This window comes from Hemicordylus capensis, chromosome 4 (genome assembly GCF_027244095.1).
Source record: "Hemicordylus capensis ecotype Gifberg chromosome 4, rHemCap1.1.pri, whole genome shotgun sequence".
Lineage (NCBI taxonomy): Eukaryota > Metazoa > Chordata > Lepidosauria > Squamata > Cordylidae > Hemicordylus > Hemicordylus capensis.
In genome coordinates this window covers 154,371,219-154,391,638 of record NC_069660.1, presented here as the reverse complement: position 1 = coordinate 154,391,638, position 20,420 = coordinate 154,371,219, and the positions used below count along the sequence as shown (strand labels likewise).

General features: G+C 43.7%; 2 protein-coding genes across 3 annotated transcripts in view; both read left to right on the top strand.

Annotated features, from left to right (window-relative positions):
- LOC128353041 (uncharacterized) overlaps positions 1–2,096 on the top strand; it is a 35,838-nt gene extending 33,742 nt beyond the window's left edge. Inside the window, exons 17-19 of the mRNA XM_053313710.1 lie at positions 4–109; positions 1,083–1,145; positions 1,855–2,096. Coding sequence (XP_053169685.1) covers positions 4–109; positions 1,083–1,145; positions 1,855–2,045 — 360 coding nt within the window. The 3' untranslated portion in view covers positions 2,046–2,096. The remainder of the gene's footprint in view (positions 1–3; positions 110–1,082; positions 1,146–1,854) is intronic.
- Positions 2,097–5,407: 3,311 nt separating this feature from the next.
- Positions 5,408–20,098, top strand: LOC128353043 (2-5A-dependent ribonuclease-like). 2 transcript variants are annotated; one of them, XR_008320791.1, is made up of 3 exons: positions 5,408–8,473; positions 16,617–16,706; positions 17,322–20,098. XR_008320791.1 is itself a non-coding variant. In XM_053313712.1 (3 exons), the coding sequence occupies exons 1-2, from the start codon at positions 10,777–10,779 to the stop codon at positions 16,667–16,669; spliced, it is 1,461 nt and encodes a 486-aa protein (XP_053169687.1). In that variant the 5' UTR covers positions 10,705–10,776; the 3' UTR covers positions 16,670–16,706; positions 17,322–20,098. The 2 variants fall into 2 exon arrangements, 1 of the variants encoding a protein (XP_053169687.1); XM_053313712.1 differs by lacking the exon at positions 5,408–8,473 and adding an exon at positions 10,705–12,184.
- Positions 20,099–20,420: the final 322 nt, after the last annotated feature.

The following is a 20,420-nucleotide window of genomic DNA, read 5'->3' as shown; positions in this document are numbered from 1 at the left end:
TAGACAAAAAAGTACAAGAAGGATCTGGTGCGTGGTGCTGCCTTCAGCTGCATGCTTCCTTCCTCCAACAATCTGCCAGCAGTCTCAAGGGTGGCAGCACTCTTTGTCGGTAAGTGAGGCAGTATCCTTCCTCTTTAGTGATGGACCTCAGCCTGCCCTGCCAACCCCTATCTGTGGTCTAGCATGATCCAGAAGTGAGGCAGTTCAGGATTTGAATGGAAGTCACCCTTGCCGAAGATGCTACAACTCAGAGCCAGGAAGGAGGGGTCACTGGGCTCTGTAGAAACAATGCTTTGTTGTTCTGTTCTGTACTCTCCTCAGCGGCAGGATGTCTCTAAATAGGCACAAAGGAAAGCAAGTACAGGAGATTTGGAGTATGTGTATCATATCAATTTAACTGCATGTTACTTTAAATATGTCATTAGGCCCTTGCACGCATCCAGATCAGTACCATGACACAGAGGGAGGGAAGGCTTAATCCTTGCTTGGCTCCCAGTGAGGGCCCAATCCAGATTGGCCCCACTCCTTAAATGCAAGTATTCAAAGGCCAAACTATGTGTTTCAAGTAATACATTTGGACCCTAAGCAGTGGGGAAGCAAGGCAAACCTTGATAGGCAAAACTGCTCTTAAACACAGCACCAGCTGAATTCTCCAGAGGTAAGAGCCACTCCCAAGTCTTTCACCTGCCCACTGCAAATAGTCACAATTCTTTCTCTGGGCAAAATTTGAAACCGCCTTTGCTTTCCCCACTTCTTGGTACATACTTCACAAGCAGAACACTGGCCTGTAACCTCATATGGAGTATTGACCACCTCCATTCCTGGTTGACCTGGATTGCCCAGTAAGCATTGTTCAGTTAATTATCGGTAGCCAGGCCATGAAGGTGGTCAACATAATGCCCATAAGGCCTTCATTCAGTCTTGGAGGAGTTCCTTCTGCTCAGGTCTCTAGAGATGCCATGGCACACCCCAGCCACTCCATCCTGCTCCCCCCCTCCTGCACTAGTTAGATAGATAGATAGTCTAATCTGATAGACTGGATTCCCCGGTGGTGACTTCTGTTTGCTCCGTTGTCTCTATAGGACACCTTGCTCACAAGGATGCAACCTTCATCACGTTGGAGGATATGGGCTCTTACTGTACATGTAAGTGGGAGATTTGTCTTTGGAAGAGAGGGAAGCAAGTGGCTTCTGCTAGCAAGTGTGCCTGAAGACAGATGCAACACTGAGAAGAGGGATGGATGGATGGATGGACGGGTGGATGGATGGATGTTGATGGCAACTCCACTGCCCCCAAAACACATGTACATTTCTCTTTCTGTTTGGAGCAAGTTCTGGCTTGGAAAAATGAGAAGGGCAGACAAGCTTTTGTTTTCTCAGAGAAAACATGCCTCTGAAATGGCCCTGGAAGCCACTGGTGCTATGTCTCTGATGCCCACATGTTGGCTACAGCCGATAGATCACCAAGCTATCTTCCCCATCCTAATCCCTGGAGTCGTTCTGTGACTCTTTGAGAACAATGGGAATACAGATTCCGTTCCAGGTTACCCAAGAACCAGTAACTTGTAAGTGGCTTTCATGTGACATCTGCTAGAAAAAGCTTCCTCCCAGCTGCCCTATTGGTATCCTCTGTGCCTCGGTCAGGTTCAGACACAAAGGGAGCAGAGAGAAGCGTTCCTGGTGGCTGTCCCCCTCCCCCATATTCCCTCTCCTACTATCAAGTTGCCCAAGTCTTGGCACAGTTTTTTTGCCCTTTGAAGTCTAAAGAAATACATCCCACTGGTGTTGGGGTGGGTGGAAGGGTAGTCATCTGTGCATCTTTGGCCAGCTGATCTATTCTCTCTTGCTCCCTCAGGGCTTGAAGGGATGGCCGAGCATAATGATGAAGAGGTGCGGCGTGCAGGAGAAAGCACCATTTGTGTCATGCAAAAAGCCGTTAATGACCATACTAAAGGGAGAGTCCACACACTAAAGAAAAGGTTTATCCGGCATGTGAAAAAAGAAAGATGCCCCAAAGACTTCAAACACTCAGTGCCTGGTGAGTGAGGAACCACCATTGTAGCACAACTCCACTGTCCCTGGGGCCTGTGAGGGGAACTTTCCAATGACCTGTGGTCCGTGTGAATAAATGGGAAGAGGGCAATCTGGATTGTTCACCTCAGTCAGAAAAAGGCCTTGGCCAACCCTTTCCCTGTTGGAGAGGAGAGCTGGTCTTGTGGTAGCAAGCATGACTTGTCCTCTTAACTAATCAGGGTTGCATATGAATGGGAGACTAGAAGTGTGAGCATTGTAAGATATTATTCCCCTCATGGGATGGAGCTGCTCTGGGAAGAGCAGAAGGCTGCAAGTTCCCTCCCTGGCTTCTCCAAGATAGGGCTGAGAGAGATTCCTGCCTGCAACCTTGGAGAAGCCACTGCCAGTCTGTGTAGGCAATACTGAGCTAGATAGACCAATGGTCTGACTCGGTATATGGCAGCTTCCTATGTTCCTATGTAATCCAACTTGTGGGCAGGTAAGAGCAAAGGAGCCCTCAGAAGCTGGTTGCAGAGAGAGGCTTCCCTGGCTTTAGGAAGGCTGGTAGTCCATCCTTGCAGAGTCTCATTCTCCAGTGCATGATGGCATCCTGGTCCAAGAAGAGGCCAAAGTACATTTCATCTCTTTCCCCCTTTCTCTTAGACTCGTGCAGTCTGGGTCTCAGCCCCAGTGGGCTGGGTGTCATCAAAGAAGGCAGACTCCGGCTGTTCCTTAGGGCAGGGCCGGATTAAGCTAGTGTGGGGCCTGTAGCATATGTTATGAAGGGGCTCCAAATTTTAAAAATACACATAAATATTGAAACATAAATTATTTACTTGCATAGTAAAGTAATTCAATTTTTTTCATTTGCTTAGTGCCCCCCCACCAACCACCCCATGCCTCCACTCAGCTGAGCCAGCCAGTCAACAAATTTTGCAAAACACACACACACACACACACACACACACACACACACACACACACACACACTTTCGTGACTCCTGACCATGGGTTTTCCTTCGGAGTTATTTTCACAAAGAGAAAGGGGGTGGGGAACAAAACTCTGAATGTTTAAATTAAAAGGTTCTCAGGAATTCTGTACTTTGAGAAATCTGAACCTATTAGCAATTTTGGCACACAACAGTGGATGTTTGATTCCAATGTGTGCAGAACATATTGGATCCCAGCAGCCATCACATTAAAAGGGCCATTTGACAATATTAAGAATATATGTTTAACCTCTTGTGCAAGCCTGACAGGAAAGCAGATGTATATTTAAAATAGTTGATGTATTGCAAATGAATGTGATTATGATGAGGTGCATTAGCAACTTCCATGAAAACAGAAGTATCCAAAAGACAATCTTTTGGCAGGAGGCACAGCCTCTTTCCATCTAAATTACACTAACATGCTTAATATTAAAAGGAGGAAATGCACAAATCATTCAGTGCAACCCTAAGCATGTTTACTTAGAAGTAAGTCCCACTGACCTCAATGAGCCTTACTCCCTAGTAAGTGTGTTTAGGTTTGCAGCCTCCGTTTATCTTTGGACAATTTCAACGGGCATCCCAATGTAAAGCTAATGAAGTTGGCAACGCAGCAGTAGTTATTTCAGTTCCAAATTCCCTCCCAAAAGCACTAGATACTAAAGGAGGATATAAGTGACCTTACCCAACAAGACCATAATATAATCTCCCTCCAAGCTCCCCTCAATTGATCCACTAAACTTTGAGACTCCTCTGAGTTACTTCCGGCTTTCTCATTGTTTATTTTTACCCTCTCCCAGTCAGTCGGAAAACACTGGCAACATTCAACTAGCATCTTCTTTAGCTTCCTTTCTTCCGCCCGGCATTAATAGTTGGTTGTTTTTTAATCTAAACTGTTTTTATTTCTTTTATTCTCTCTGTGTATGTTTTTAAAAACTTTTACAGTTTGAACAAATATGGACCAACTCCCTGGCGATTAAGTTATCCTTGAGACCCCTTTGCAAGCTATCTGTTCCTATTGTTGTTCTTACTACTCCCTCCCGTGCTGCTTAACATAATAGATAACCCAATCAATACCATGGTGCCAGGAAGACCTTGCTTAAATGCTCTCGAGGGAGGCAAGAGAATGGGCAGCAGCAGGCAATGAGGAGAGTCAGCAGAGAGTACCAAATAGAGAGCAAAAGAAGGGGCAGACGTTCAAGCCAGGCGTGCGGGGCCCTAGAAAACGCAGGGCCCGTAGCAAATGCTACATTTGCTACTATGTTAATCCTGTCCTGGCTCTGTGGTCGCCAGGAGTCGACACCGACTCGACGGCACACTTTACTAAAACTGATAGGACTTGAAAATGTTTAATTGTGGCTGGGTTATGCTCCTAACGTACAAAGAATTTTGCATCACAGTTACCATCAAAATAGCCCCTGTGAGGTTGAGGTTCATCATTCATAACAAACCTTGTTCTTCCATGTGCACATCCAACATACTGTGCATCATTCACATGTAACGTAGCCGCACCACCATTACTCTCCCATCCAAATTCGGGTGTAACTGCTGCAAATTTTGTTTACATTCATTTCCCACCCCCTGCCCTGAAGTACAATGAGACAGCTTTGTAGCAGAGCAGAAGCAGCAGGTTGGCTATATATCAACTACTATTATTTTGTCCAGTTCTGCATTAGTATATCTGTGTTTATATAAATATATATTAATTTCTGTTACCACTATTTAAGAACCATAGAAGCCAAGGCCACCAAGCTGTATTTTCTCTCTCAAAAGCATGAAAAAATGCATTACCGGTTATATTCACACAACAATCAGATCTCTCTCTCTCTCTCTCTCTCTCTCTCTCTCTCTCTCTCTCTCAGCTCGAAAATCATCAAAGTCATCATCCAAAGCTGTAAAATCCAAAGCTGTAAGAGTGATTTCGGAGGAGGATGGCAGTGGGGTAGACAATGCAGTGACAACAGTAGCTACCACAGCTATCACAACTTCTACTACAAGTCAACCTTCTAGTACAACAAGGCAGCCTTCTACTACAACCACGACAAAGCAGGCTTCTACTACAGTTACAAGGAAACAGCCTTCTACTACAACCACAGTGAAGAAACCTTCCACCACAACAAGGCAGTCTTCTACTATGACCACCATAAAGCAAACTCCTACTACAACCAAAGCTGTGGCAACTCCTAGTATGACTGCAATGCAGCTGCCTTCTACTGCTGTTACAATGTCAGCTTCTACTATGACCACAACAAGGCTGCCTTCAACTATGACCACAACAAGAGAGCCTTCTACAACTGCAAATCAACCTGACACGGAGCGTACAACCAAAGGAAATAAAAGTATTGAATCAACTTCTTTGAAGACCATATTATCCAAACCCCTTCTCCCCAATCCAAAAAAGTAACCACATCCTTCAGCATTACTACCACAAAACCATTGAGGCCAAATACTAGCTTGCCACCTCACACTTCTTCAAGTATTAGTAATATACTGACTTCTACTGTGGCTAAAGTCACAGGTATGGCTGCTATGAAAACCACAACTACTCCAGCTAAAGGGACAACAACAATATCCAAAAGAGACACTACTACTGTAGCTATGGAAGCAACTTCAACAGCCGACAGAGACACAACCAATGCAAACAGCCAGGCTGTAACAAGAATGGAAAAAAGTGAAGCAACAAATGAAATTGATAAAAGCGATATCACAGCTGCAAATAAAGAGACTACAATAATAGACACTAAAGACACAAATAGTAATTTAGGCACTGCAAGTCCAATACAGGCAGCAGATATTACAACTACAGGGACTCTAATAACTGATAAATCCGATGCAACTGCAGATTCCAAAGAAGCAACCACTGCAGATAAGGAAACAACATCTGTGGAAAGAAGAGAATCAACAGCCATTAATCAGGAGCCAGGTATGGATGATAAAAAAGACAGTAGTACTGTTGATGCCAAAGTCATCACTTCAGCTGATAGAGAAAAGGCAACTACACCTCTCACAGATACAACTACAAGTATTGAGAAAGAGATTAAAGAGTCAACCGCAGAGCATAATCAAGAGACAGAAAACTCTAAAGAGAGATCTGTTACCAGAATCAAAGAAAAAATGACAGTTGGTGAAATGGAAACTTCAGAAAATCAAAAAGATTCTAGTGCAACTGCTGTTAATGAGGGGATGCCAACTGAATTGCTGCCAACTGTAGCCGATAGCTCAAAAAAAGAGACCATGACTCCATCAAGCCCAAATTCTAGAGATACTACAAACACAATAGAATCAGCAATTACATCTCGGACCATCAGAGAAATTGATCAAAGTCAGGAACCAACGAACAAGCCAGAGCAACTTGTAACTCTAGATAATTCAGATCTCATTCCTGATGTTCTGCTAAGAGGTACACCTCAGCCTGAGGTTGATTTTGGAAGTGTGAGACCAGAACAGAGTAGTACAGTGACAGAGACAATAATAGAGACTGATCCAACAAGAGACACAGCCAATCCTGATGGTGATGATAAAAATTACAAACCAGAAAGTAGTACTACAGTCAGAGCATCAACAATGACACAGACTGAGCCAACAAGCAACACAGACAGGCTTGATGGCAGTTATACAAATGACAAGCCAGGAAGTAGCACAACAGTCACAGAGACAAGAGTAACACAGACTGATCCAACAAATGATTCACGCAGACTTGGCAGTGATAGTAACACACCAGAAGGGACAACTTCTATACACAGAGTATAACACAGTCAGATCCAACAAGTAGCACATCAAGCCCTGACAGTGATGTTAAAAATGACATACCAAAGGCAACTACTACAATCGCAGAGACAATAATACAGACTGATCTCTCAAGTGACATACCTACTCCTGATGGTGATGATAAAAATAAAAAACCAGGAAGCAGCACTACAGCAGTACTCACAGAGACAACAACAACACAGACTGATGGAGATGATAAAAGTGACAAGCCAGAAGGAACTACTATAGTTGCAAAGACAAAAATACAGACTGATCTCCCAAGTGACACATTTACTCCTGATGATGCTGATAAAAACCAAAAGCCAGAAAGCAGTACCATAGTCATGGGGACAACACCAACTGATCTAGGTGACACATCCAATCCTGAGGACACTAACAAAAGTGACAAACCAGAAGGGACTACTAGAGTCACAGAAACAACACAGACTGATCCAGGTGACACAACCAATCCTGATGGTGGTAATAAAAGTGACAAATCAGAAAGGACTACTACAGTCACAGAGACAATCATAACAGAGACTGATCCAGAAAATGGCACACCTAGCCCTGTTGGTGATGATAAAAGCGACAGGCCAGAAGGGACTACCACAGTCACAGAGAGAAGCATAACAGAGACTGATCCAGCAAATGACACACCTAGCCCTGTTGGTGACGATAAAAGTGTCAGGCCAGAAGGGACTACCACAGTCACAGAGACAATCATAACAGAGACCTGCCCTGAAAGTGATTACAAAAATGACAGACCTGCAGAGACCACAACAGTCAGAGAGACAGTAATAACAGAAACAATAATAACAGACACTGATCTAAGAAGTGGTACACCCAAACCTGAAAGTAATGATAAAAATGACAGACCTGAAGGGACCACAACAGTTACAGAGACGATAACCATACAGACCGATCCAGCAAATGGCACACACAACCCTGTTGGTGATGATAAAAATGACAAACCAGAAACAACCACTACAGTCAGAGAAACCATTACAACAGGAACTGATCCTTCTTCAAGCGATCCAGAGATACAAAAAATAGCATCATCACCCTCTAAGCCACCAAATGATGAGCCTAGTCCGAATGGCAACAGGAATGGTGACAGGCCAGATGATACTACAGAAATAATGGAGACAACAACAATAATCACAGAAACTAATACACCAAATCCCAATCAAAACGATTCCCCTAATCCTGATGAAAGTGACAGACCAGACAGCGTCACTACAGTCACAAAAACAACCACAACCACAACAGAATCAAACCCAAAGGACGGTGATAAAAATGGCAAGACAGAAGTTATCACTAAAGTTACATGGATAACTACTACTACTACTACCACCACCACCACCCAGTAAAATACAACTGAACAACCAGAAACAAACACACGTGATGTTACAACTAATACAAAAATTGACCTTGTTTCAGATGAACCCACCACAGAAAATCCAACTAACAAGAATACAAATACTACAGTAACACAGGTGACGACAACTTCCTCGGTGACATCCAAACCTCTGAGCACCCCAACTTCTACAGTTGATAAGACTACACAGTATACCTCCACTTTGCCCGCCACACTTACAACTACAAAAAGAAGAGTGATCTATTACCCAACTACAATATATTCCACAACAAGATCTCCTGAGAGAACTCCTAATATAACCAGAGAGTATGTTCAACCAGACAAGATTGCCACACCCTTATTGTACAAAGGTATGTTTATTTCTTTATTCTTGTAATAAGGCTGAACAACACCACCATAACTACACAAGTGAGATCTGCAGCAAATTTTGCATATGCCAGACCCTAATGCCCATCTCCAGAATACAATAAGTTGTTAACAGGCCAATTCACTTTCCCCACCCCCACCACCAGTATTCTGCTACTGTTGTTTTCCAACAGACACCTTCAACATTTCATGGCTCCTGAGGGCTACTGATCATGGTCAAATGTTAACAGGCTAGTTTCTCTTATAAATTTTTCACTTTTTCTTTTAATTTACAAATACGTGTATTTCTATATAACTATGGGGTTTCTCATGTGTGTAGAAACCAATGCCTAATGTTGTGCTGGCCCTGGTTTGCTTCCAAACTGGTAGATGTTCAACTACCTGAGTTTGATATATAAATCCATGGAGGGAATGTAGGTTCTGTGTGTGTGTGTGTGTGTGTGTGTGTGTGTGTGTGTGTGTGTGTGAATAATATTTGCACAGTTAATTGTGAGCCAGGGTGTTATTTAGGGAGTGGGAAGTGATGTTCCCCTTCTGTTTTTCACACCACATGTAAGTCTACCTCTACACCACCCAAGATATGACTTGGGTTCAAATGGGCCACAACTTTACTGAATAAACCAAACTCGAATTAAATCTAACTGCAACAGGCCTGAATTCCAGCTCCCAGACCCAAGATGGGCAATCACACCCTGGCTCCGAGCAGTAGATTAGCACAAATCTGAGCCATAGCCAGTCCTTTAAAGGGGTCAGGGTATCTGCCAGTAATCTCACCCTTCCAAGCTGTTCAGCTTTTGAGGTTGGCAGTCCCACTGGTGTCAAGGAAAAGTCCCCAACTGCTATCCCTCATTTTATTGATAGATAGATAGATAGATAGATAGATAGATAGATAGATAGATAGATAGATTTTTATATCACCTTTCATTAAAACCATCTCGAGGCGGTTTACAAAATATTCAAATCCATATAACACTACATAACAGTTACACAATACAAATACTAAACTGGAATATAAAAATACAAATCTAATTAGAAGTTTTTTAAAAAACTTGCACAATTAGACCATAAAATACAGAGCAGCAGCAAAAAATAAAAACATTCATATAAAAACCTGGGTAAAAAAGTCAAGATTTTACTTGCTTTCTAAAAACTTTTGATGGAGACTGAGGAGCAAATGCCCACTGGGAGAACATTCAAAAGTCTGGGGGCAATAACTGAGAAGGGCCTGTCCTGCATACACAAATTCTCAAATTCTGTGACAGACTGAGGCAAATGCTTCCTCCAGGCATGGGTGTCTGGGGCTGGGGGCAAGAGGGTGCGCGCGCGCACACACACACACACACACACACACACCCTTCCAATGAGCCACTTCCCATTGACTTCAGTGGCACATTGGCTTTAATTATCTAACTGCTAACTGAGCAAAGAGGCGCCTTTTCAAAGTGGCAGATATTAAGCAGGGGGAGAGCAACTGGCCCTCTCCAACCCTAGCACAGCATCTTTCCAGTGGTTGTTGCTGGTGTCTAACATGTTTATTTTTAGATTGTGAGCCCTTTGGGGACAGGGAACAATCTTATTTATTTATTATTTTCCTACATAACCCGCTCTGAGAACTTTTGTTGAAAAGTGGTATATAAGTAGTAGTAGTAGTAGTAGTAGTAGTAGTAGCAGCAGCAGCAGCAGCAGCAGCAGCAGCATATACCCAAGGAGTGGGGTGGTGGTATTGGATTTCTGACTTTGCCTCCCCCCACTGCCAGAAAAAGTCCTGCAGACACCCATGTTTCCAGGAAGCCTTCAGGCAGAGCATGGAGGCAAAATTCCTTCCTTGTTGCTTGTCTCCAGTATTTGGTATGCAGAGGTATAGTGCAACTAAAAATGGAGGTTCTGTTTCACTATCTTGGCTAGTGATAGACATTCTTCATACTTACTCATCAGGATGTTTTCTCTCTTTGCTATACCGATGGAACATATATGAAGAAAGAAGACTTTGGACTCAGTTTTACACATGCAACTTTGTGATCCAAGACACCAAATTCTCTCTTAATTGTTTTTGTTATTTGAGCCCATGCAGCCAAAAACACCTGAAATCACTGTGTGTTGCGTTCAGCCCTATGGCAGCACAACTCCATATGTGCTGTGATGTCAATAACTCTACCATTAATCCCAACACCTGATGTCACCATAGCCATTCAAATATTTTTCTTGTACTAGAAACATAGTTGGACTTTTTGGAAAGCCAGTAGAATTGCCACCATCAGGAGAACTGAGGTATCTGTCCTCCAGGGAAATGGCTGCAGAAGCACTCTATAATGTCGTACAAAATGGCTCAATTGAGGGCATCCAGAAACTGTTGGAAGACGGTGTAGATATCAATTCTAAAGTGAATAATCATGGCTTCACAGCTCTCCATTGTGCAGTTTGTGACAACAAGGAGGAAATTGTCTCCTTTCTTCTTGAAAAGGGGGCTGATCCACGTGCTAGAAAGGATAATGGAGCTACTCCTTTTATCACAGCAGGGATAACAGGCAACGTGAGGCTTCTGGAGCTCTTGCTTGACTCCAGAGAAAGAATCAATGAGTATGACTTCAATGGCTTCACAGCATTGATGGAGGCTGCTTGGCATGGGAAAGAGGAAGCCCTGAAATTCCTGTCTGGCTGTGGGGCAGATGTCAATTTCGCCAGAGTAGTGGATAAGGAGAAAAGGGCCCTGAATAGAGGCGGCAGAACAGCCCTGATGGATGCTGCAGAGAATGGCCATGTTGCTGTCGTCAAAGCCCTGGTAGAAGAAATGGAAGCTGATGTGAACATCTGTGACAATAAGGATAGGAATGCATTAGTCCATGCTCTGTCCATGACTAAAAATAAGAACTGGGACCAGGACAAAGAGGCCATCGCCCTTTTCCTCTTACAACATGGGGCTGTTGTGAACAAGAAAGATGCATCAGAAAGAACTACCCTGATTTTGGCAGTTGAAAACCAGAGCCAAAAGCTGGTGAAGGCTCTGTTGGAAAAAGAGCAAGTTGACATCAATGCTGCTGACAAAAATGGAAGAACAGCACTAATGGTCGCCACTGAGAAGAAAAACTGGGACATAGCAAAGACATTGTGTGAAAAGGGGGCGAGGACAGACATTGGGTACCCCATTGGAATTGCATGTAGAACTTATCACCTTGAGATGGTGAAACTGCTTCAGCAATATGGTGCCATGGCTAGTTCAAGTCAGCCCCAGAAACACTGGACCCCAGTCAGCAAACACTGGGGACCCAAGCTCCAGGAGCTCTATGGGAAAAGCTGCGTTGCTATCGGAAAACTCAGGATCTACAAAGCAAATTGTGATTTCAGGTTCCTGGAAACCTCTCAGGGTGGTGTCTACCTGGGATTTTATGATGAAAAAGAAGTGGCTGTGAAGATATTCAAGAGTGAATCAGCAAATGCCAAGTGTGAGAAAACCTGCCTTGAAAAATGCCGTACTACCAGCAAATATCTGGTAAAGTTCTATGGGTCGGAAGAAGAAAATGCCTGTCTCTACATTTGCCTCTCCTTGTGTGAGAAGAATCTTGAGGAGTACTTGAAGACATCAAATCATGCAACTCTGAAGAGTGAAGATATTCTTCCAACAGTCTTTCAGGCAGTGCAAGAGCTGCATACGTTTGGATTTGGCCACCAAGATCTGCACCCACGTAACATTTTGATAGGTTTGTATTCTTTAGAATTTGGCTGCCAAATACAGTCCACATGGGAGTCCACACCGTGCACTCCAGTGCAGACCCCCTGAGCTGAATGGGACAGATGAATTGTGGGGGAGAAGGAGGTTTTAAAAACCTGGCATATCTCGTGACTTATTTGCACGAGCCGTCTTTTTGCAATGTTACCATTTCCTCTTGCTGCCTCAAGATGAGAAAGGAAACCTGAATGTGATGGGCTTCAGTCCTCTGGAGCAGAGAAACAAGCACAAGCTGCTTAGTTTGGGTCTTCGACTCCTGCTTTCAGTTCTCATTGTTGTAATCACATTGGAGACAGTGTGATCCAGCCAATAGATTTGTTTTGTTCTTGGAGGAAAGTTAGATGTGGTGTTGGCAATTCCTTGTGCATACACATGGAATTGTCCCCACCACATAAGAGAGGTGTAAAAAGCAAAATGAGTTTCTGTGTGTGTGTGTGGGGGGGGGGCAGATTTTGAAGAGTGGCTGTGTGAGAACTGCAGACCCCTCTGACCCACTGGGCCCAGTTCTCTCTGGTGAATTCTATACAACTCGCATTGAGAAGAAGGGGAACTGCGATAAAGACCATTACTTTGTTCTCACACACCCATTCATTTCCCTGGGGCCTGGGAGGGAAACTTTCCAATGGACTGTGGCCTGTGTGAATTAATGGGAAGGGGCCTACAGTTGCAAGCTCTGCTCTGCTCTGCTCTCTCACAGACTCGTTGTTCCCACACGGGACAGACAGAGATGAAGACCCTCCTACCAAGTGGGCACAACCTCAGCAGTGCCCTCTCTTTGTGAATCTCGTGTGCTCACTCCCATTGGCCTTGGCCTTGACTTGGCTCACACACAGGAAGGGGCAGCTGCAGAACATAAGGGAACATAAGGGAAAGTTCTGCCTGACTTCCTGCTGCTGCTTCTGGGGAGTAGAGGGTGGAAGAAAACTTGGCCTGCATCCCAGTCTAGGAGAAAGAAGGTGAAGCACACACAGAAGGATTTCGGGATCTTGGGATCAGGGGCTGGGATGGGGGCCAAGTGGGAAGGCCCTGAGTGGGTCAAAGGGACGTCCGTTGCCTCTTTTCACTTGGTTAATCCCATGAACGTTGTGTGCATGTGGACGGGAGTGGAATGTACTATATACATTAGGAACCTTCTGCAGAATCAAGCTTTTCCTATATAACCATCCTGTAGTGGGGGGATTGCCTGCTCCTGTGCTCCCTGCCCTCTGTCATAGTACTTTTGTATGCATATGTTGGAGGGGAGAGGTTTAGTTCACTCCCGTTTTAGCAGAGCATGTGTGTGTGAGAAGAGTAAGCCCATTCAGGAGTATTGAGACGGACATTTCAGGTTCAAAAGCGAGTGAGATTGATTTGGGAAGTTACATACTTGGAGAGAAATGCCTGTGTCCCTGAGCTTTCTGTCTTCATGGTGCAGAGTAGAGAGGGGAAGCGTATCTGTCTCCCAATCAAAAACTGCTGGAGCAGAGGGAGAAACAATGAAAAAGGAAGATTGCAGAGTCTTCCTCGCTATCTCTACTCCTCATGTCCCTAGTGGTCACTAGGAGAGAAGGTACACACAGGCGATGCCACTGAATCTGCGTCTCCAACAGCACAGAGCAAAGGGCTGCTGCTGCTATTACTGTTGTTGTTGCTGCTGCTGCTCCCTTAGACGGAGTCAGCCATTGGTCGTTCTAGCTCAGTATTGTCAGCGACACTCCAGGGCCTCAAGAAAGGGGCTGTCTCACAGTCCTGCCAACCTTTTAACGGTGGACACCAGAGGCTGAAGCTGGCCCATCACGCTTGCAAAGGATGTGCTTTGCCACAGAGCTAGAACACCCTCCCCCAAAGGGCCCAGCCTCCCTTTCCTCCAGAACATGGGCTTCTTTGGGAACTGAACCCAGGCCAGCCCTCTCCATCCAAACAAAAAACCATACCTCACGATCAAGATTAGGTTGAATAGACATCTCTGATCCTCTACTGCACAAATGATAAGGTTTTCCAGTAGTGGGGTTCCTCAAAGGGGATACTACAAGTAGTACCCCTAGGGTACTTCTGCCTCCCCATGCTGCAGATACATGATTTGTTCCCCAGCTGACATGTCCTCACTGACATGTTTTTACGAAATTATGATTTTATGTTTATTAAAAACACAATTCATGTTTTTATGTATATATGTGCGCACACACTTAAATGTTAGTTATGAGACAGGCTCTCCACTGTCTCTCCAATGGGACAAGTTTACTTATCCTTGTTTTACTTATTGAAGTTTACTTGTCCTGTTAATTTCAGTGGAAATACTCATGAGTAACTTAGTCTGAATGTAAGACAGTGAGCGGAGTAGACTCTCTCATGACTGTAATATTGACTTGTGTACACAAGACGCACTCACAATCTCTATGTGGTACCTGAGCTGTAGGTTTGCAGCAGACGGGGTACATTTGTTAGGCCAGAGGTTCCCAACCTTTTTAAACAGAAGGGGTCCTTTCAGTGGCACTTCTATACCTCTGAATCTGTAGCCCTGATCTCTCCTGGTAATGCTGGCCTTGCCTTGCTTCTAGAGAGAGCCTGGAAACTCTGAACCTCCTCCTTAGGACTGTTGGCATAGAGGAGGAGAGTCTGGGGGAATACCTGGACCACTTTGGCAGGCCAGAAGGCTTCAGCCACAGACTGTCCATTTTGGTGATGTAAGATGAAGAACACTGTGGTTTCCCAACGGGGAGAGATGAGCGGGACCTAAGAGTGCAAGAGCTTTTCTTGTGCTGCTGACACTTGTGCCTCTTCCCTCATTCATGAGCTCTGGTTTCACACTGCAGGATACTCATCGCTAAATGTTCATGGTCAACCCCAGCCTTAGTACATTATATTGGTGCTATTTTTTAAGTCAAACACTTGACGGGTTTGCCTGAAATAGGACTGGACATCTACCTTGAGGTGAGAGGGACTGAAGTTCTAGGGAATTTATTGACATATAAAACTAAACAGACGTAAGTTTTGGGTGGTATAAAAATATGTTAGTCAAATAAATAAATAAAGGATACCTATGACTGCTTTCTGGAGATGCTGACTATGAGGGTTAATGTAGAAATACTCCCTCTAGGGGTCAGTAAAAAAACATCCCCAGGAATTTCAGGCTCTGGAGAGAAGCTAGCGGGGGAGAGGGGTAGCCTGAAAGAAGCAAATGAGCCCACAGGATAACCATCTGTCTGACTTCTGTTGCCCACATGGTACCTCTGCACAACTAGCTGTGTGAATGAAGAGCTTGTCTGCATGGCCAGTCATTTTTTGTATCACAGCTACTGTGGTAACTCAAGATGCTGAAGCATAGCTGGCCTCCATTTAGGCAGGTACTTATTTAAGACATAATGTGGGAACAGAGAGTTGGATCTGGATCCAGGAGACTAGGTTGAAGTCTCCTGAGCCTAGTCTCCTTCAAGTCTCCTGAACTACCTTTTAGCAGGGGTGTATCTAGGGAAAATAGCACCTAGGGCTAGCACTGAAATTGCACCCCTGTCCAAAAATCTGACACCCATCTTTCAGATAACTTTACCATAATATCAACTCAAAAATACAAGTCAAGCTCATTAATCTTTTAATTAACAAATTATAATTGCACCTTCCTTGCCTCTGAGGCTGAAGGTGGCCTAAAGCCCTCAGACTAGTAGCCATTGATTGAGCTGTCTACTGTAAGGCTGCAATTCTATGCTCCTTGACTTGGAAGCAAGCCGCCTGAACCCAGTGGCACTTACTTCTGAGTAGACAGGCACAGCATTGGGTTGCTCATGGAGATGTGATTGTGTGTGTGTGTGTGTGTGTGTGTGTTGTGTGTGAGCTTAGTGGAATGCTGAACTCTACATGTTTGGATGCAGCATTTAAGAAGTGCCCATCACAGCATTAGGGGCAAACTAGGTCTAGGCAAAATGAAGCAGCTTTGAGTTATTTAAATTTAGGATGGTGAGGTGACTAAAATTGCTTAACTTTGTCTGGAAGAAGAAATCAAGAAGAAATCCAGATGCTATAATCTTACAATCCTTCTAAACATATTACCTGAATGTAAGTCCCTCTGTAGAAAATTGGATTTATTACGAGTAAATTATTTACAACTGGTGTGTAGAGGTTCATCAGTGCTGAACCTAAACATAAACTGTAATGGACTTGGTGGAAAGTAAACACTTGGTGGAAAATGAAAAGGCATTGGCCAGCTTTCTGAAAAGCAGGCCTCTGTTGGGAAGAGGTTCTACAAGGAAGGTTCCACCAAAGAGAAGGCCCTGCTTCCCAAAGCAGCCAAGTTAACGTCCGGTGGGAAATGAATGCCAAGCTGGACCTCTCCAGAGGATCACTGGAGAAGAAAGCGCTCCTCCTAGTGTAGAAGCTTAACATGCCTGGTCTGTGGGATTTGACAGCTTCTCTTGTCTTTCAATTTGCAGCAAGTCCCAGGAGCACTGGTAGGCAATATTCCGTGCTGCCGGATACTAACTGAGGTGGCAAAATGGATTCTGGAGTGCAGCAAAGTTGCGGTAAGAAATTGGAAATGCTACATTTGCTACTATGTTAATCCGGTCCTGGCTCTGTGGTCGCCAGGAGTCAACACCAACTCGACAGCACACTTTACTAAAACTGATAGGACTTGAAAATGTTTAATTGTGGCTAGGTTATGCTCCTAACGTACAAAGAATTTTGCATCACAGTTACCATCAAAATAGCCCCTGTGAGGTTGAGGTTCATCATTCATAACAAACCTTGTTCTTCCATGTGCACATCCAACATACTGTGCATCATTCACATGTAACGTAGCCGCACCACCATTACTCTCCCATCCAAATTCGGATGTAACTGCTGCAAATTTTGTTTACATTCATTTCCCACCCCCTGCCCTGAAGTACAATGAGACAGCTTTGTAGCAGAGCAGAAGCAGCAGGTTGGTTATATATCAACTACTATTATTTTGTCCAGTTCTGCATTAGTATATCTGTGTTTATATAAATATATATTAATTTCTGTTACCACTATTTAAGAACCATAGAAGCCAAGGCCACCAAGCTGTATTTTCTCTCTCAAAAGCATGAAAAAATGCATTACCGGTTATATTCACACAACAATCAGATCTCTCTCTCTCTCTCTCTCTCTCTCAGCTAAAAAATCATCAAAGTCATCATCCAAAGCTGTAAGAGTGATTTCGGAGGAGGATGGCAGTAGGGTAGACAATGTAGTGACAACAGTAGCTACCACAACTACCACAACTTCTACTACAAGTCAACCTTCTAGTACAACAAGGCAGCCTTCTACTACAACCACAACAAAGCAGGCTTCTACTACAGTTACAACGAAACAGCCTTCTACTACAACCACAGTGAAGAAACCTTCCACCACAACAAGGCAGTCTTCTACTATGACCACCATAAAGCAAACTCCTACTACAACCAAAGCTGTGGCAACTCCTAGTATGACTGCAATGCAGCTGCCTTCTACTGCTGTTACAATGTCAGCTTCTACTATGACCACAACAAGGCTGCCTTCAACTATGACCACAACAAGAGAGCCTTCTACAACTGCAAATCAACCTGACACGGAGCGTACAACCAAAGGAAATAAAAGTATTGAATCAACTTCTTTGAAGACCATATTATCCAAACCCCTTCTCCCCAATCCAAAAAAGTAACCACATCCTTCAGCATTACTACCACAAAACCATTGAGGCCAAATACTAGCTTCCAACCTCACACTTCTTCAAGTATTAGTAATATACTGACTTCTACTGTGGCTAAAGTCACAGGTACGGCTGCTATGAAAACCACAACTACTCCAGCTAAAGGGACAACGACAATATCCAAAAGAGACACTACTACTGTAGCTATGGAAGCAACTTCAACAGCCGACAGAGACACAACCAATGCAAACAGCCAGGCTGTAACAAGAATGGAAAAAAGTGAAGCAACAAATGAAATTGATAAAAGTGATATCACAGCTGCAAATAAAGAGACTACAATAATAGACACTAAAGACACAAATAGTAATTTAGGCACTGCAAGTCCAATACAGACAGCAGATATTACAACCACAGGGACTCTAATAACTGATAAATCCGATGCAACTGCAGATTCCAAAGAAGCAACCACTGCAGATAAGGAAACAACATCTGTGGAAAGAAGAGAATCAACAGCCATTAATCAGGAGCCAGGTATGGATGATAAAAAAGACAGTAGTACTGTTGATGCCACAGTTATCACTTCAGCTGATAGAGAAAAGGCAACTACACCTCTCACAGATACAACTACAAGTATTGAGAAAGAGATTAAAGAGTCAACCGCAGAGCATAATCAAGAGACAGAAAACTCTAAAGAGAGATCTGTTACCAGAATCAAAGAAAAAATGACAGTTGGTGAAATGGAAACTTCAGAAAATCAAAAAGATTCTAGTGCAACTGCTGTTACTGAGGGGATGCCAACTGAATTGCTGCCAACCGTAGCCGATAGCTCAAAAAAAGAGACCATGACTCCATCAAGCCCAAATTCTAGAGATACTACAAACACAATAGAATCAGCAATTACATCTCGGACCATCAGAGAAATTGATCAAAGTCAGGAACCAACGAACAAGCCAGAGCAACTTGTAACTCTAGATAATTCAGATCTCATTCCTGATGTTCTGCTAAGAGGTACACCTCAGCCTGAGGTTGATTTCGGAAGTGTGAGTCCAGAACAGAGTAGTACAGTGACAATAATAGAGACTGATCCAACAAGAGACACAGCCAATCCTGATGGTGATGATAAAAATTACAAACCAGAAAGTAGTACTACAGTCAGAGCATCAACAATGACACAGACTGAGCCAACAAGCAACACAGACAGGCTTGATGGCAGTTATACAAATGACAAGCCAGGAAGTAGCACAACAGTCACAGAGACAAGAGTAACACAGACTGATCCAACAAATGATTCACGCAGACTTGGCAGTGATAGTAACACACCAGAAGGGACAACTTCTATACACAGAGTATAACACAGTCAGATCCAACAAGTAGCACATCAAGCCCTGACAGTGATGTTAAAAATGACATACCAAAAGCAACTACTACAATCGTAGAGACAATAATACAGACTGATCTCTCAAGTGACATACCTACTCCTGATGGTGATGATAAAAATAAAAAACCAGGAAGCAGCACTACAGCAGTACTCACAGAGACAACAACAACACAGACTGATGGAGATGATAAAAGTGACAAGCCAGAAGGAACTACTATAGTTGCAAAGACAAAAATACAGACTGATCTCCCAAGTGACACATTTACTCCTGATGATGCTGATAAAAACCAAAAGCCAGAAAGCAGTACCATAGTCATGGGGACAACACCAACTGATCTAGGTGACACATCCAATCCTGAGGACACTAACAAAAGTGACAAACCAGAAGGGACTACTAGAGTCACAGAAACAACACAGACTGATCCAGGTGACACAACCAATCCTGATGGTGGTAATAAAAGTGACAAATCAGAAAGGACTACTATAGTCACAGAGACAATCATAACAGAGACTGATCCAGAAAATGGCACACCTAGCCCTGTTGGTGATGATAAAAGCGACAGGCCAGAAGGGACTACCACAGTCACAGAGAGAAGCATAACAGAGACTGATCCAGCAAATGACACACCTAGCCCTGTTGGTGACGATAAAAGTGTCAGGCCAGAAGGGACTACCACAGTCACAGAGACAATCATAACAGAGACCTGCCCTGAAAGTGATTACAAAAATGACAGACCTGCAGAGACCACAACAGTCAGAGAGACAGTAATAACAGAAACAATAATAACAGACACTGATCTAAGAAGTGGTACACCCAAACCTGAAAGTAATGATAAAAATGACAGACCTGAAGGGACCACAACAGTTACAGAGACGATAACCATACAGACCGATCCAGCAAATGGCACACACAACCCTGTTGGTGATGATAAAAATGACAAACCAGAAACAACCACTACAGTCAGAGAAACCATTACAACAGGAACTGATCCTTCTTCAAGCGATCCAGAGATACAAAAAATAGCATCATCACCCTCTAAGCCACCAAATGATGAGCCTAGTCCGAATGGCAACAGGAATGGTGACAGGCCAGATGATACTACAGAAATAATGGAGACAACAACAATATTCTGTGCTTCCGGATACTAATTGAGGTGGCAAAATGGATGCCGGAGTGCAGCAAAGTTGCGGTAAGAAATTGGAAAC

What these genes read in the sequence shown, in the direction of transcription:
- LOC128353043 (XM_053313712.1), top strand. Translation starts at nt 10,777, where the DNA reads ATGGCTGCAGAAGCACTCTATAATGTCGTACAAAATGGCTCAATTGAG. An exon ending in CCCACGTAACATTTTGATAG is followed by an intron (nt 12,185 to 16,616) that starts GTTTGTATTCTT and finishes TTCAATTTGCAG; the next exon opens with CAAGTCCCAGGAGCACTGGT.